A 17,642-nucleotide genomic window follows, 5' to 3' on the forward strand; every position below is an offset into this window, starting at 1 on the left:
TCCCAAAGTTCTTTCCAACTGTTCTGAGCCTCCTGCATCTGTATTCAAAGAAGGGGTACAGAAGCAGCTGGAAGAGAGAAACCAGAGTGGCAGAGTCCAGCAGTGACCCTTGCACGAGCCGATCAAGACCACTGGGCTCCTGACCCAACTCATGGGGTGAAGGGCGGCCAGACTGGTCACGGGCAAGGACACACCCGAAAAAAAAACTGAGAGCTGGCACAAGTGATTTTTGACGGTGACACAGAAAGGCCCCAATGCCAAGAAGGACGAACCCAAATAACTTTTTTTTTGAAAAATTAAAGCATCTTCTGTTGTCCTCCAACTTCTCCTTTTCATAGTCCCTCTTCTTTGTGTTTTTAACAGGACTTGACAGTGACTTGTCCTCTGGCCCAGAAAATCAAATGTCGATTGACTTAGGTAACTAATTTCTAACAAATGAACTTTAAGGACTTTTTGAATGAGAGCACAAAGTAAGACTTCCCTCTCTCTCTCTCCCTGTCACACGCAATGCACGCACACATACACATCACACCTGCACAGAGAAAATGGACCATGGGATAAGACAAACATGGGCTGTCATCATAGAGTAGCTGGAAGGTCTGGGGCAAGGTGCTTCTCTCTGCTTCCCTGCTGGGTATGATGGGGTAAGAGCGGTACCAACCCTCCAGGGTTGTGGTGAGGATTCACTAAAGTCGTGTAGGTAAAGTGCTTTGCACATTGCCAGTATAGAGAAGGACCTGTTTGTTTGTTTTTTAAATGTTGGTTTGCTGCCACTTTAGGGCAGAAGACTATCACAAGGTGCTGTTGTTCGATAAATTGATCAACGAACATACTATTTACTTGAGTATCTTCTGAATATACATTAATAAGATAGAAAGAAAGCAATCACGTTTCCTTTCTATCATATGCTATATATAGGTTAATCCACATACATAAAAGAAGCATTTGCTAATTCAGCTTTGGGAAGTCAAGAAGGAAAGGACAATGTTCTCACTAGCACGGGCCAAAAAAAATGGGATATGCATCTCGCCATTACACTGCCTGGTAGCTGGCAGTCTTGGTGCCAGGCCAGCTGCTGGGACTGTGGTTTCTGAGTACACCGCTCCCTCAGCCCTCCCCCTGCCCAGCTCACCCCTTGGCCCGTTCATGAGTCTAACCGACATCATATTTCAGTTATATTCCATTCAGCCCTGGGAGGAGGAACATGGCACTAGATGGGCTACAATGCTACACCCTCTGGCCTGGCTATTCTGGGTTATAAGCAGCTCATGTTATCTTCTTTTATTTAGAAAGAATTCCAGGAGGGGATAGGACACCACAGTCCATCAGAGGAAGGACCTAATACAGATGTAAGACGAAACAAGCGATCATTTGGGAAACATTTTAGGAAACCCTCTGCTGGTTTGGAATTCGGGTCTTGTTTGGAGATGCCAGAAAGACCTTGAGAAGTTATTTAATTTGGAGAAGCATCTTCTAAAAATGAAGAATAAGGAAAGGGACAAAGTTTTAGAAATCCTTATTTTAGAATTAAAAAAGAGCATTTTAGCAAACATCTTAAAACAGGACCAAACTGAGGAACAATTTTTTAGGGACAAGCCGTCATCAAAAAGAAAGTAACCAGGCTTCAAAGACAGTGGAAAGTTGCCTCAAGGCCGTAGACTGAGAAACATACACAAACATAAGCTTTCTGAGGGGCCCAGAATGACACAGCCCTGACAATGGCCAGACATGTTAGCACAAAGCCTCAAGGAATGTGGCCAGCAGGGAAGGAAAGCCAGGGGTGGGCACAGGCACATGTGACAGAACCTGACAGCGCAATCCTCACTTCTATTCTGCTATTTCCTGAAGTCTAGAACAACAACTAAAACTGATAACCAATGTGGTTAGAAAAAAACCCAATGAACACAAAGAGATTCTGCTGAGTTCCGTTTATGAGACTATTTCACCTTTTTGTTAATCCTACCTGGTTAAAAAAAAAAAAAAAATCCCAAAGGAACAGAAAACACCAAGACACACAGGGAACATAAGCCATTGCTGACTGAAGATATGGTTGTGAGAGCCTGAAGAGACTATTGAAGCCGAATCCTAACAATTAGCAAATTCAACAAGACGCAGCTTTGCCCACTGGGAGCCTGGAGTGAGATAAGCTCATATCGAGGCTTTGTTGGTTTGTAGCTGTGCAACCTGGGACAAGTTACTAAACCTCTCTGTAGCTTCCACATCTGTGCCACAGGAAATACCTACCTCGCTCGAAGACTGAGTAAATGACAATGTGAACGGTAGCACTTTGCAGCCTGTGGAAGAGGTACGTGTTTGTAGTATTGTCACTGACCCATCTCACCAAGCTGGGGGGCTCTGTCAGAGCAGGAAGGAAATACCTGGGGTGTCACATGCACGCCTTCCCGTTGAGGGCTCTCTGTGCAGGGTGCTATGCCGATAGACGATGTGCGGTTTGTTCTGTTCATCTTCATCTTCTTGCTCGTCCATGGACAGTAGTGGTTCAATAAAATAATCCCCATCATGGGACCGGAAAGTGCCCAGCTGCCGATGAAGAGGGATGAGAGGTTGGTTTAACAGAACTCAACCACAGGGAGGGGGACAAAATGGAACATTGCCAAGGAGTGGGGGTGGTATTTCCCCCAAGCCCTTCCCGTGAGGGCTGCTGAACACTGAACTCTCTGCCCACCTGTTCGGGAAAGGAGTTTATTTGCACTCCCCCAGGACGGTACCTTCTCCTTGAGCTGACTCTAGGTTACGGCACCTGCTATGCAAATCTGTCTCTAAGAAATCCTTGTCAGTGACTCAATTCTAGTCATACTCACTTATACAGGCTGTTCCAAGAGAGTGTTTCTGTGTGTGAAGATAGCCTGGAAATGCAGGGACAAGTGTGAGCTCCAGAGGGAAAAGCTGATTCACAGAAGCCTTATCATTACTCAAATCCAGAAAGCGGAGACCCACCGCAGGCACTCCAGGAGGTCCCACCAGTGACACTGACAGGTGAGTCTCTGCACACCCTTTCCCTTTCAGTAGGGAGTGAAATGGTACAAGGCTTGGAATCCGACTGCCCTAGGTTCCAATCCCAATCTGGACACTGACCTGCCCACTTTGGGCAAGGTCCTTAACTGCTCTGAGCTTTGGCTTCCTTATTTGTCAACCAGGGACAAAAGGACTTATTGTAAAGGCTTATGGTGCAGACTAAATGAGATAATGCACAGAAAGTGCTTAGCAAATTGACACTTTGTAAGGGATTAGAACACCTTAGCAGCTTTCTGGTTGCTGTGTTAGCCTCTAACCACCAGGATAGAATGTGTTTAAGCACCCTGAAATGGGTAGCTCCTTCTCCCCTTCCCACACACCCACAAGATGGTAAACTATGCCTCAAAGTTGAGCCACCCAAACCACATCTCCAAGAGCATTAAAAAGTTGTCCATGCCTTGCAGTGGTAAGTCTTGAAAGGAAGAAATCAAGCTCTTCAATGGTGTTGTTAAAAAACAAAAACAAAAACAACAACAGAAAGAAAAAAAAAAAAAACCCAGGGCCCTTTTACCTTCCTCTAGACACAATGAAAGTGACAGTCCTTGAATGGCAGGGGTAGTATCGGCAACACTTAGGAGTTTGTTAGAAATTCACATAATCATGCTCCACCCTAAATCTGGTCTACTGAATCCCCATCTCTGGGGGTAGGGCCCAGGAGACAAGCAATGAGCACTCCAAGGTATTCTGAGGCTCAATCAAGTTTGGGAAGCAAAAGGCCAAGACACTGGGGTTTCCAAACCTATCTAAATTTCAAAATTGCCTGGGGACTTGGAAAAAAAAATGGGATTTGTGGCATTACCCCATACCTGCAGATCTGGAATTTCCAGGGGTGAGGTCTAGAATCTGTATTCTTACAAAAGCCTTCCGCGTGATTCATGAGCTGTCGGCTTAAAGGGAGGACTGCACCTCTCTCTGTTTTAAATATACAACTCGGGTGTTCTCAGGGCACACAGCAGTAGCTTACACATGTGCAATCTACCAGAGAGACATAACCATTGGGAAAGAACCTGGGAGCTCTTTTGATGGTGATCTGGCACCTTTCATTACTAAAAGGGGAAACTAAGGCCCAGAGGGAGGAAGTGACTTGTCCTGAATGGTGCCAGTACTGAATCTAGAACCCAGGTATCCTGACGTTAGTCCAGTACCTTTTCTATAAAGAACTTCCAAAGTCTCTTTAGGAACACAGATCCAGTCTCTGGTCCCTGGTTAGGAACGTGGGTCAGAAAGACAGGAACTCCAGCTCTGCCAGTTACTAGTCAGGACACCTGGAGCAAGCCTCTGACTCTCTACGCCTCAGAGTCCTTCCTCATCTGTAAAATGGGTTGTTTTGAGGATTGGGATGGGGTGAGATAATGCACACAAAAAGTGCTTTGCATAAGAGTCCAATAAGTGTTATCTGTATGATGCCAAATTAATTTTGTTGTTGAGTCACAGAAGACACCTTTGATGTTTGATGAATGTCCGCTCTAAGAGTCATCTTTTCCTGGTTACAGTGTCCATTTATCCCAATATAGTTACTAAATATAATACACAAGGCTCCAACATGGGAGATAAATGCTCTGATGCTGACCCTGCTGCCAAGGAAAGGGTTAGATCGTTGAGTACCAAGAACTATAATACAAGGGAGAGCATACGAAGCATCATAGGAAAGGTACAAGTGTCTGTGAAGGACAAGATGTCCTGGGGAAGAAGCTGTGTAAGCTACACGTTAAAAGAGGGGTAGGATTGGAGCCTGTGATACTGGGGGAGATGACCAAGTAAACCCAAAAGCCCAAAGGCAATAAGGTAGGACTGGGGTGGGAGGGAAATTCAGAGAAAGGAGCAAAAGCAGGTTGACTGATACACAGAATTGGTGGAGGGAAACCCCAAGAGAAGAGAGTAGCGTGCGGGTGTGTAAGGCGTGAGAGGGCACATCACAAATGGTCTGAATCATCTGAGGAGGGAATTAGTAGTTGTTCTTTGAGCAATGGGGAGCCACTAGGTAAGGTGAGTGAACGGGGGAGTCATATAATCTTGCACCAGGCTCTTAATCTGTTAGCAGCTTTTAATTTGTTAGCGGTGTGTGGCAGGGACCAGAGAGGAGCGCTTGAAGGAGGAGAAGCCAGATGGAAATACTTCTTAGAAAACAACGCTAAATGAGAGAGGAGCAGAGAAGTAAAGAGGTCTAGAATTTGGGCAGGGCTTGTTCAGACCCGGTGAGATACACATCTAAGATCGAATTCGGGGAAAATGATAACTGGTGGGGTGTGTGAGTGCGTGCGTGTGTGTGTGTGTGTGTGTGTGTGTGTGTTGTGCAGATTGGCATTTTTAGATTCACTCTTTATAAAGAGTGAGAGATTTCCTGGGTGGGCTACTAGAAGCTTCATGATATTACTGCTATAGAAATGGTGGTGGGAAGTCCGGGGAAGAAAGACAAATTCCAGGAGGAAGAGAAAGGGATGAGCTTGATGAGATTGGAGCTCGATTAAGCGCTGAAGACAGAAACACACAGTGCACTTATCTTTAAGATGTATTCTGGATCTTTCTCTACCAGAAAAGGCAGATTAGAAATTTAATGCAATATGAAGGGGGTTTTCACGGTCTATACAATCATTCTTAAGTCCCGGGCCCTAAGCCCCCCAAGAGAGTTACCACTTGCATACCCACGGGCGAGTTACCACCTAAAATTGCCAGATGAAATCAAGGCCCTGCCAGCAAAGTATTTATACAACTGCCAGGGCCATTCAGCGGGCTGTGGAGGCGGGGAGGGAGGAGGAGTAAAGGTTGTTTACAAACTTTACGTACAATCCCTGCCCCATCCGTAAAGGTCTGGAATTGGGGTTTACAATCTTAGTTTCTAGGTGTGCTCTGGTGACCTGGGTTCCAATGCCTGACCTAAGCCCACTCTGGCCATAACCTTTTGAAGAATGGAAAGATTCCTGCGCTTTGGCCCTAGGTCTTGGGGCAGCGATGACTCACTACAGCACCCCCTTACCCCCCCCCGTGCGTCAAACTGCCGTCTCCGCCCACCCCAAACAAGCTCAACCAAGAGCCGCAGCTCCCGGCGCTTTGCTGGGGGCTGGAGGGGCTCATCCCCATGCCTGTATCCCAGCAGGCTAAAACCTTCCCCACCGCAGTCTTCAAGGTTGCCTGGCTCCCCACCAGACTCTTCCCACCCTTCCATAGGACGGTGGAGATGGATGCGACATCTAGACCGGGACGCTGAATCTACCAATAGCGCACAGAAGGGGCAACCGAGTGCCCCAGGTAAGTATCCGTGCTCCTTCTTAGAGAAGGTGACAGGGAATGTGGGTCCTCAGGGGAAGAGTAAACGCATCACCCGGGCGCAGAGCGCACGGCGCGTTGCGCTGGGAGAACCTGACCCGGGAAAGTTTCTGCGTCACACGCGCGTGGTAGCAACGCACATCGTTTGGGAAAGTCAAGGACCGCTTTCCCTCTGGCCAGAACTTTACAGCAGGTCTTCAAATGTTTGGGGGGGGGGGAGCGGATAAAAAGCTGTTGCCCTGTGGGGCCAACTGGAGAGCAAATGGGGAGGGGTAGGTCAGGAGAGGGTCGAGGTATCCGCTCGGAAAACCTGCTACGTGCGTATTTTGCAGTGCAGGGAGGTGGCCAGCCTGCGCCTACTAGCCCTCCCTCTCCAGGGAAACATGCATTGTAAGCTCTGTCTTTTCGATTCTCTGGAACCCCATATGCTGGCAGAAAACCCGGAAGTACCGAAGTCTCATACGGGCAGATTCTCCAGGCTCTCCCCCACTATTTCTGTTTCTTGGGGCCACCCCGCCAGCAGGGTGCAGAGTCGGACTGCGCCACACCCCCACTCCCAGTTTCTATCCAAATTCAAAGCGTCGGAGGCAGGCTCCACCCTCTTCCCCGCCCCCGGAGCCCTCGGCCCACCCTTCCGTTCCTGGGACGGACCTGTTCCCTGTCAATCCTGTTCGGCCTCAGGGTTTCTGGCGCGTGAAAAAAGGCCCAGAGAAATCTCCCGGACTCTAGATTACGCACCGCCCTCCACGACACGGAGAAGGAACTCCCCATACCCGAGGCTGGGGATCCTCAGCCCACACCCCTGACTCAAGACGCTCCAATAAGGAGTTGGGTCCTCCCTACGCTCAGCTGCTCCGCTCCTGGGCAGCAGGGTTTGCTGCAGGAAAGGACAACTCTCGGAATTTGGAAACCCGACTTCCAAGCCGCCTACTAGCGTTGGGCAAAGCGCTGGGGAGCCTGAATTCGGACTCTAGAAAGCTCCAAAACATTCCGAACCCCCTGGGGGCGGCTGCGTCTGCCTCTCCCCAGTGTAAGCACACGAACTGGGCTTGTCACCCAAACCTCAGGATGCATACGAGCTGCTAGCGGATATTTAAAGCCAAAGTAGAAACTCGGCACAGTGAGGGTCTTAGGCTAGAGAGCAATCAATTACGCCTTCCAGAAAGGGGTGAAGAGGAGGGAAAGGAGGGGGGTGGCGCGCACCAACTCACCATTCCTGAGCAGAGGTTGATGACCGCCGTGTGCTCGGACTTGGTATTGACATGGCCTTTGTAAAAGCAATGCTTGAGCTCCGTTTCCTCCTCGGAATAAAACTTTGTCTCATTCTCCCCGGGCGTCCCAAAGAGGGTGACAGTGAACGTTGGAGCGATAAATCCAGCATGGGCAGTGAGATTAAATAGAAATTGCTGGCCGAAGGCAGAGAGGCGGTAATGCTCCTGGGAAGAGGTAGAGGAGGAAGCGAAGGCAGGCCAGGGGTCGGAGGCAGCCTTAATGCTCCGTCGCCTTCTTTTGAAGTGCACGTTCGTGGAAAAGGGTTCTCCGAGAGCGTTCACTCGGATGGGAGACGCGATTTCGTATTCTCTCAGGGTCTCTAATAATTTCACTGCAGGGAAGAGCAGAGACACATGAACCAATAATTCCATTTTCTGCAAGCCAGTTCCCCCCAAGTTTTAATTTAAAATGAAGAGGGCTTTGTTCTGGGTTATTTTCCAACAGTTATTTTGCCTATTTGAGCCAATGCCTTCACCCTCAGCCAATGCACAGATATTTACTGAGCACCTACTATGTGCCAGGAACGGCCAAGAACTAGGCTGGACTCTGAGGAAACACCATTCGGAAGCAATGAACAAAGTCAAAAATACGTAAGATAATTTCAGATTCTGACAAATACCCTGAATCAAATAAAACATGCCACTATCTGCTACCCCCAGTTACTAAGTAACTATAGTTTGCGGCACGGAGGTGGGAAAGGGGAAAGATCAAACTACAAGCGAAGAGGGCTGGGGGAGACTAAGTTTGTTCTACAGCGGCTCTCTCTAGAAATTGGCTGGAAATGACCTAAAAAAGGGAGAGGTTGTAGAGCCATAGATAATTCTTTCTAGGAAAAGCAGAGGCCTCCACTGCGGGGTGCCTGCTGTCGGACGCAGAAGCTGGGGAGGTGGCGATTAGGGCGGAGGGGTCGCGGTGGCCGGAGCCTCATTACCTTGCCTCGGGTGCAGCCTGTCCTTGCGCACGGCGGCCGCGGCGTCTGGGCTCCCCATCTCGGCCAGGTCCCGCACCAGGAACGTTAGCAGTGTGGCCCAGGATACAAACTGCATGGTGCTCCCCACCCCTCCCCCGTGGCTCCCACCCCCCTCCCTCCTGCCCGGCTTGGCTGCGGCGGCGACGCGAGGCTGCGGCCGCGGTGAGCGCGCGGAGCCTGGCGCCCGCCGCCAACTTTTGACTTTAGGAGTCGCTGAGGTCTCGCCGCGAGGGTCCCGTCTGCGCTCGGCTGAGCAACGCCGCCGCCTGCCGAGAGCTGAGCCGCTCGGGCCGCAGGAGGAGCCGGAGGAGGAGGAGGACTGGGGCTCGGCTGCTCGGCCGCATAATGTCCAGGGAGCCGGCAGGAGAAGGCGCGGAACGTGCGCTCCGAGGCGCGCCGGGCGCCCTGTGCTGCCCGGGATAGCGGAGCGGCTTCTTGAATGGGGGGCTGGGGGGCGGAGGCGGGGGGGCCGCGGGTCCTCCGCCGCTCAAATACCCCGGGTGCCCGCCTCTGGGAGGAGAGGGGAGGAGAAAGCGAAGCGAGTGGGGACCGCCTCCTTCGAGACGGAGTCCCCTCCTCGGCTGCCCGTGCGAGTCTCGCAGCCGGCGGCGGGCTGCAGGAGGCGGAGGTCAGAGGCGCCCGGTGCTCCGGGGCCAGCCGCTCGCGCTCCCCGCCACCTCGTGCAGATCGGCTTTTCTGAGACTCCCTGCGCTGGGGAGGGAGAGTAGAGAAAGTTCTCTCCCTTTCCCGGAGCTTCCAGTTTCTGCCTCTTGACCCCTCTCCTCTCTCCTCCCTCTGCTCTTTCGCGCTTCCTCGCCCTCGCCTCTGTGCGCCGCGCTCTGTGCCGGGTCGTCCACTGTGCTGTCGCCTCCCTCCCATTGTGTCCTTGTTTCCCCCATGTCTCTTGTCCCTTTTCTCCTTCCTCCCTTCTGTCGTCTTGTTTTTATAACAGCCCTCTCCCTCTTCTCTTTCCCCCTTTATGAATTTCTGTCCCTGTCTCTCCCCTTCATTTGGTTTCTAACAAGTGAAAGTGACCCCGTGCCGGACCGTCTTCTCCTTCCTACAGTTTCCCAGTGGGAACGAGATGTGGCATCTGAGCTCCACTTTCGATCTGATTGTCCTAAGTCAAGAGTTTTTCGAGATGGGGTTCTTAATCTGGAAGTTCGGGGTGCATTTCAGATCAGTTTTTTGAAAGTTTCACAAAGCTGTCAAGCTGTTTTCTTCCCCCAACCTCTCTGTCCCCATCCGGAGAGAGTCCAGAGCATTTTGTAGGTCCCCGGCCCAAAAAAGGTTAAGAACGGCTCTTGGCAGTGAGAGGGGGCGGGGACTTTGGTGCTCAGACTGGGTTTAGAGATATGGGGGAGAGGGGAGTGAGGGCGGAGTGCTAGGGGACAGTCGCGGACTCGAGCGTCGGCGGGGAGAAGGGGGAGGTGCTGGGGGCGGGGAAGCACCAGTCTGGGGAGGGATTTCTCAATCACGTCTTCCTTTCTGCGGGAGAGATGCTCGGAGTAGTTCAAAGCCGACACTTCAGGCTACTCCTACCTCCGCCTTAGGATGCAAGTTTGGAACCTAGACAAGCCGGAGCAGAGAGGGAGTGTGTGAGCCAGTGTGTGAGCGAAAGGAGAGCAGGGAGTGAGAGAGGAGAGGGGAGGCGGGGAGAGAGAGAGTTGTTTAATCCTGGGTGGTTCAAAAGTACTTTCACCTTTACCAGCCCTCAAGAAAAACCTAGGGTGTGCTAATTTCACCAATTTCAAGAGAAAGGAAAGTGTCCCAGAACTGGAGTTTTCTGTTACTAAGTAGGCTGGCCCTCTGTACTGGAAATATCAAGCACTCCCAACACCAAGGACCATATAGCAATATGCAAGAAGTGGTCTCTACTCTTGAAATATTAATGCTTATATATCTCTTGGTAGAGGGAAAAATGACTTGGTAATTCCTAAGAAAGTTGTTAACCCAAGTGGACCACTGGTGCCACTGTCTAACTGTATTACTGGAATTTTTAATGAGTATAAACAGTATAAAGATGGGAAAACAGAAACAGAAACTGTAAAGTGCAAAGATGTTTAAAGGGTGACATTTAGATCTTTTTCTTAAACTTTCAAAATAATTTTCTAAAACACATGTCTTCTAAAACACAATCTTTTTCATTATGTAAATAAAATTCCTCATAATCACAGTATCTGAGCATTGCAAACTTAGCAAGGAATGGAAAAAATATCACAAAATCAAACTATTAGTCAATTCCGATGGAATATATTCTAGAACTTTTACTGTAAAATTACTCAAAAATATAGTACTTTTATGGATAAACTGAAAAGAACAGAATAGAGAGGCCATGAATAAACCCATGTATATAGTCAACTGACTTATGGCACAGAGCCAAGAATGTACAGTGGAGAAAGGACAACCTGTTCAAAAAATATTGGGAAACTGGACAATCACATCCAAAAGAATGAAACCAGATCCTTATTTTACACCATCCACAAAAATCAGCTCAAAACAGATTTAAGACTTGAGTGTTAAGACCTACAATCATAAAACTCCTAGAAGAAATAGGGGTAAGCTCCTTGATGTTGGTCTTGGTGATAATGTTTTGGAATTTGATACCAAAAGCAAAGACAACAAAAGCAAAAATAAGCAAGTGGGACTACATTAAACTAAAAAGCTTCTGCAAGCAAAGGATACCATCAATAATGTGAAGAGGCAACCTATGTAATGGGAGAAAATATTTACAAATCATATATACTGGATAAGGGCTTAATATCCAAAATATATAAAGAGCTCACACAACTCAATAGCAAAAAAAAAAAATTAAAAAATTGTCAGAAGATCTGAAAAGACTTTTTCCAAAGAAGATATACAGATGACCAGCAGGTACATGAAAAGATGCTCAACATCACTAAGCATCAGGGAAATGCAAATCAAAACCGCAATGAGCTATCAGCTCACACCTGTTAAAGTAGCCATTACTAAAAAGACAAGAAATAAAAAGTTTGGTGCGGATATGGAAAAAATGGAACCTTTATGCGCTGTTGGTGGGAATGTAAGTTGGTGCAGCCAGAAACACAGCAGGATTCCTTTAGAAATTAAAAATGGAGTTAGCATGGGATTGAGCAATTCCATTTCTGGGTATTTATCTGAAGGTCACAAAAACACTAATCTGAAAAGTTAGCTCTATTTCCATGCTCCCTGCAGTATTACTACCAATAGCAAAGATGTGGAAGCAACATAAGTGTCCATTAATGGAGGAATAGACAAAGGAATGGTGGTTCATATAATGGGATATTATTCAGCCGTTAAAAAGAAGGGACGCTTGTGGCAATGTGAATGGACCTTGAGGGCATTTTGTGAAGTGAGGTAAGTCAGGCAGAGAAAGACAAATGCCGTTTAATTTCACATATGGAAATTATGTGAAATTAAAAAAACTCAAAAAACCCCTAAATTCATAGATATAGAGAATGGATTGGTGGTTGCCTGAGGTGTGGCAGGAGGTGGACAAAATGGGGAAGGTAGTCAAAAGGTAAAAAGCTCCAGTTATAAGATAAATTGTTTTGTATGTTTGAAAGTTGCTAGAGTAGATCTTTAAAAGTCATCACAAGAAAAAGAATTGTAACTATGAACAGGGATGGATATTAATTAAGCTTGCTGGGGCAATCATTTCACAATATCTACATATATCAGAGCTTTACATTGTGTACTTGGAACTAATATTATATGTGAATTTTATGTCAATTAAAGAAAGTTTATAAAGGATAAATAATAGCACTTATCAATATTTTCTATGAAACAAATTTTCTCTCTTTCAATTTAACCCCCCTTGATAAAGGTAAACTGAAATAAAGGTAAAGTATAGATAAATACTATACTTTATATATAAATAAAGATAAAGATAAGTATAGAAATTGTTCTATGTAGGGACAGAAGCCTCTTCTGTGTATTCTGTCTGCTTAGCTTCCTTTCTAGGATTTGAATTTCAAAGATAAACTCTGTTTACTCTTCTTTAAAATTGTTCCTGATACATCTCCAAAGAGCTGATCAGAAAGGAAGATACCAAGGATCTCTTGGTGACCTTGAGCCGTGACCAAGAACCTGGGTTTCTGAATTTCTTATCCTTTGTGAGAGTCCATTCATCGTTTCTCCAGTGTATTATCTTGCCTCTGAATTTACGTCTGTAAACAAGGCTAGAAAGTGTTAGGAAGACTGTTGAAATCATAGCATAGGACAATGGAGTGAACTATCTGAAAAATTCAGGTTCAGATCTTTTGTCTGAACCATCATCATCATCCACATCTTCTGAGTATTTACCATGTGCCAGACCATGTACCAATACACGTGTAATTTAATTCTTGCAGCAGCTTTATGAGGCGGGCAATATTAGTAGTTTCATTTTACACATAAGGATAGCAAGGTCTAAAGCGGTGAAATTATTTGACAAAGGTCCCTTCATTAGTGAAAGATAGGATTCGAATTCTGTTTCAGCAATTTAGTCCAAATTGATAATCACTATCATATATAATGAATAAAGGAGTCCTCAAAAGCATGGCTGGGTTTAAGAGGTTTGGTTTGGAAGAGGTTAGCTAATACCATGTAGAGAATTGCCTCAACTTTCTCTTCTGTGTACAAGTTTTCTTTGGCTCTGTAACTTCCTTTTCTAATGCTGAGTATTTTCATGATAATCATCTTAGTTATTTTACGGACATTTCACAACTTTTTTCCTTGGCACTTAGAGCAAACCTGGTACGTAGTAGGGGCTCCAATATTTACTGAATGAATGGGTCAGTATACGTCCAAACACGTGTGCAGTTTAGAGAATAGTTTTATGAACAGGAGTATGGAATTACTGGCATTCAGGGAGAAAAGTGGATTCTTTAATAAACTGGTGCATCATGAAAGTTTGCTTGAAAAGAAGCAAAGCTTTTGGAGGTCAGCTAGAGTTAACAGAGAGACCATTCTTCGTGTATTTTCTTCTCCCAGGCTTTACTGGAATTGAACATTGTTGTAGGTTAAGTGGAAGACCTCGTTGGCTCGTTTTTCATGAAAACTCTATCCCAGGGGAGTGATGATTGACATTAGTCACTAGAGAGAGGGAAGCTGGCCAATGGAAATGCAAGACATGACATCACAAGTGACTTTGTTTGCAGAATATCGCTGGGAACAGCAGGAAGGAGAATTGAAGCGAAGCCATCTATTTCCACAGAAAGGGAAAACCCACACCCGAATGATAGGGAGAGGCCTGGAGCCAGAATTAACGTGAATAGTTTCCTGAGCGGTCAGCGGTGGGTGGTTTCTGGGTAGATAAGCCAAGGGACTGGGTTAGACAGGTTTCTGGTGAAGCACTAGGCAGGGCGGGGGTGATGGCCCAAGTCTGACCTCAAGCATGGTGCTCTCTGAGTCAGTCTCATGTGTGTGCAGTGGAAGGAGGGGACTGTTACCTTTTCGTGCCACATGGGCAAGGACCCTACCGTATTTTTAAAAGTCTTTCAAATACTGACTTCAGTAGTATACTATTTGTATACCAAAAGTTATAGGAGTTTTACTGTTAGTGATGATAGCACAAAATTCTCTTGAGTTGGAACTTTGTGCTAATTAATCCCCATTGGTAGTCCTGCCGTCTGAGTTGTTTTTTTTTTTTTTTTTAAAGATTTTTTATTTATTTGACAGAGAGAGATCACAAGTAGATGGAGAGGCAGGTAGAGAGAGAGAGAGGGAAGCAGGCTCCCTGCTGAGCTCATGACCTGAGCCTAAGGCAGCGGCTTAACCCACTGAGCCACCCAGGCGCCCCCTGCCGTCTGAGTTTTATTGTCCCTGTTTTACTGATGAAAGTAAGACTCAGGAGGTGAAGTGATTTGCCCAGTATTACAGAGCTAGAACGTGCTGAGTTCGAATTTGAACTGTAGTCATTTTACCTCCAAAGCTCGTGATCTCCATTAACTAGAACCCCTAGGCATATAAAATTGTTCACCCCATTGTTTTTGATCATTCAGCCTTTACACTTGGGCTGATGAATACCACCTTAAGAACTTTTTTCTGGGGGTGCCTGGGTGGTTCAGTCGGGTGAGCATCAGACTTTTGATTTCATTTCAGGTCATGGTCTCAGGGTCATGAGATCGAGCCTGGTGTTGGGCTCTATGCTGGTGTGGAGGCTACTAAAGATTCTCTATCTCCTTCTCCTTCCGCTTTCCCCTCATGTGTTTTCTTTCTCTCTCTCTCTCTCTCTCTCTCTCTCTCTCTCTCTGTCATTTCCCGCAAAAAAGAAAAGAACTTTTTTTCTTTTAATGCCAAATCTAAAGTTCTAAATAACTTCTCTTAAGCCCACTTTGAAAGTCATAGTCCCAGTTTGTAAGGTAGCTTTAGATACTCAGTGAGTTGCGCATGGTCGTTCTATGAAGTTAACTCACCAGCTGTTTCTCGCTTGTCATTCCAGGCTTTGGCTATTGTCCAAGCTGATTCCCTTTTCCTATTCCCTTTTTCCTATTGATTCCCTTTTTGCTCTTGTCCAAGATGATTCCCATTCATATACGCTTGAGACTCTCTGGGCTTCGACCCCTTGTTCCATTCCATCTATACCTTGTGGAATGAGACTTGTAGACCTGGGGTTCAGCTCATAAGTACAAATGATTTAGAAGTCCTGGACTTCTAGCTCATATCCACCACTTTGAAACTGAAGCCAAATCAGAAAGTAATACAATGTGTGCAGATACAATGTCACCATTTTGTGAAAGAGCACATTCAACATAGACATGTGTTAGATTTATATATGCTAGCATGGAATCTGATAACTCTTAGGAGTATTTTGAGAGGCACTGGGTTGTTATATGCCCCCTGAGCCTGTAAATTCTCCTGTCAAACTTTGTTTCACACTTTCTGTTGTTGTGAGGGCAAGGAACAAATCGGTCTCCCACTGTATCCCCTCAGTGGGATGTAACAGGCACTTAATAAATGTTTCTTAAATGAACGAGTTAACGATTGCCCCAAATTATTTCTAGCATTCAGAGCCAGTCTTTCTTTTAATTAATGAAAGTCATTCTTTCATACACAACACAGTGCGTGCGAGGGCGCGTGTGCACGCGTGCACACACACAAAGGAAACCCCAGGGATAATTGACATAATCTCTGTATTTAATGGTATCATCATTCATGAGAGGCGAGACTTGCTTTAATTAGTATCTTATCATGATTCCTTTTTTCAGGAGTAGAAATTTTCAGAGCTAGGCTCTCCCTGATGGCTACTTCAGGATCATGAGTGTGACAAGTAAGAGACCAAAGCTATGGCAGTTTCCATATCCTTTTTATATTCTGAAAATGGGAATCATAATTACCTACCTCAAAGGATGGTGTGACAATGAATTGACCAATGAAAGTCTTGCCTTAGAGGCTGGCATAAGTAAGTAATCTCTGTTCAGATCAGGGACCTCAATCTACCTCACTTGCTAGTTAGGAAGAGTGGTTTCTGATTCAGTTTGACAGAAAGGGGTGCTGTCAACCTAGTGCCCCTTTGCCTGTTAATCTCCTTCACCAAGTTATGAGACTTTCTCCTACTGGGGAAGGAAATAAATCCTGTGCATGGTAATATTTCCTTCCTATGTATTTTTTCTACATTTATACTTGCTGTAAGTCCCCTTGTTCTTTTAAAATTATTTTCATTATTTATTTATTTATTTGACAGAGAGATCACAAGTAGGCAGAGAGGGAGAGAGGGAAGCATGCTCCCCCCTGAGCAGAGACCAAAGTGGGGCTCGATCCCAGGACCCTGGGATCATGACCTGAGCTGAAGGCAGAGGCTCAACCTACTGAGCCACCCAGGCGTCCCAAATTATTTTCATTTTTAGAAACAGCTTCATTTTTCCCTCTTACTCTGCTTAAATTAGCAATTCTAGCATGTAAGTCCGATCTAGCATTTTTTTCCAGCCCTGGGCCTATTGTTTTCCTGGCAGAACTTTTAAATAATCAAAACATAATTTTCCCTCTAAAGATTAAAAAAACCTGTTTTTATATGGCAAGCAATTTTTACACATGCAAAAAACTAATTTCCTCAGCCCACGATGCTTAATGGCTTGTCTGTCCTAATGGTATTTATTATAATAATGGCAAACCTTAACAATGTCTTTCTATTTCTAGGCACAATGGAGAATACTGAGTTCAACCCTCCTGACAACCCAATGAAACAGGAATGCCTTCAGTCCCATTTTTCAAGGAGGAAATGAAGGCACAGAGAGGGTATATAAATTACCCAAGGTTGCCCAGCTTGTAGCTAGTGAGTGGGGAATCAAAGCCAGACTTTCCTTTAAAAAATTTATACACACACACACGTATATGTATATATATTTAATTTATTAAATTTATTTTATGTTTAATGTATTAATTTATATATTAAATATGTTTAATTGATATATAATTATATATATAAATTAATATATAAATTTTTATTTTAAGTAGGCTCCACAACCAGTGTGGGGCTTGAACTCATGACCCTGAGATCAAAAATCACATGCTCCACTGACTGAGCCAGCCAGATGCCCCTCAAAGCCAGGCTTTCTGATTTCAAGGCTGATACTCTTAAACCATGACATTATACTGACTGTCACATATTTACCTTCATGCATGATACATTTTTATGGTCAGGAATATAATCTCAAAGAGTGGAAATCTTGACATTAGTAGAAATTCAGATATCAGGCCAATGGGGGAAGGAGGCCAGTGGGGGTTTGGTTTAAGGAATCAGAAATGGTAGAATTCTGAACAGCAAGCCAAGTGGACATTGAGGAGGAAAATGTCTTTCCAGCACCTTAAACCCCTCATTCACCTAAATGTAAGACTGGCCCTTGACAACACTAGTTTTCTTCAGGAATCTCATGGCTGTGACCGTTTTTATAAACTCCTTTGGCCCTCAGTTCAGCGTAGCATCTTAGAGTGGTTCAGGCCGCCCTGTGGTCCTTGCTACAGAAACAGCCCATGACCAAGGGGCTTGCCTTAAACTTGTACAAGTAGTTCAGGATTTGAATTACCCATGAGGAGCTTATGTGGGGGCCCAGTACAAAGAAGGTTTTCCAAAAACTTTTCAAAATATCTCAGCTACTGTGACCACCAAGGACAACGGAGA

At 45.7% G+C, this 17,642-nt stretch overlaps 1 protein-coding gene across 5 annotated transcripts in view; it reads right to left on the minus strand.

Annotated features, from left to right (window-relative positions):
- Positions 1-8,645, minus strand: part of ADAMTS9 (ADAM metallopeptidase with thrombospondin type 1 motif 9) — a 164,252-nt gene extending 155,607 nt beyond the window's left edge. For all 5 annotated transcript variants that reach the window (XM_059390103.1, XM_059390104.1, XM_059390099.1 and 2 more), the window contains exons 1-3: positions 8,504-8,645; positions 7,512-7,903; positions 2,379-2,541 (exon numbers count right to left, since the gene is read on the minus strand). In XM_059390103.1, the coding sequence (XP_059246086.1) occupies positions 2,379-2,541; positions 7,512-7,903; positions 8,504-8,618 (670 nt within the window). In that variant the 5' untranslated portion in view covers positions 8,619-8,645. The remainder of the gene's footprint in view (positions 1-2,378; positions 2,542-7,511; positions 7,904-8,503) is intronic.
- Positions 8,646-17,642: the final 8,997 nt, after the last annotated feature.

This window comes from Mustela nigripes, chromosome 2, assembly GCF_022355385.1.
Source record: "Mustela nigripes isolate SB6536 chromosome 2, MUSNIG.SB6536, whole genome shotgun sequence".
Classification (NCBI taxonomy): Eukaryota; Metazoa; Chordata; class Mammalia; order Carnivora; family Mustelidae; genus Mustela; species Mustela nigripes.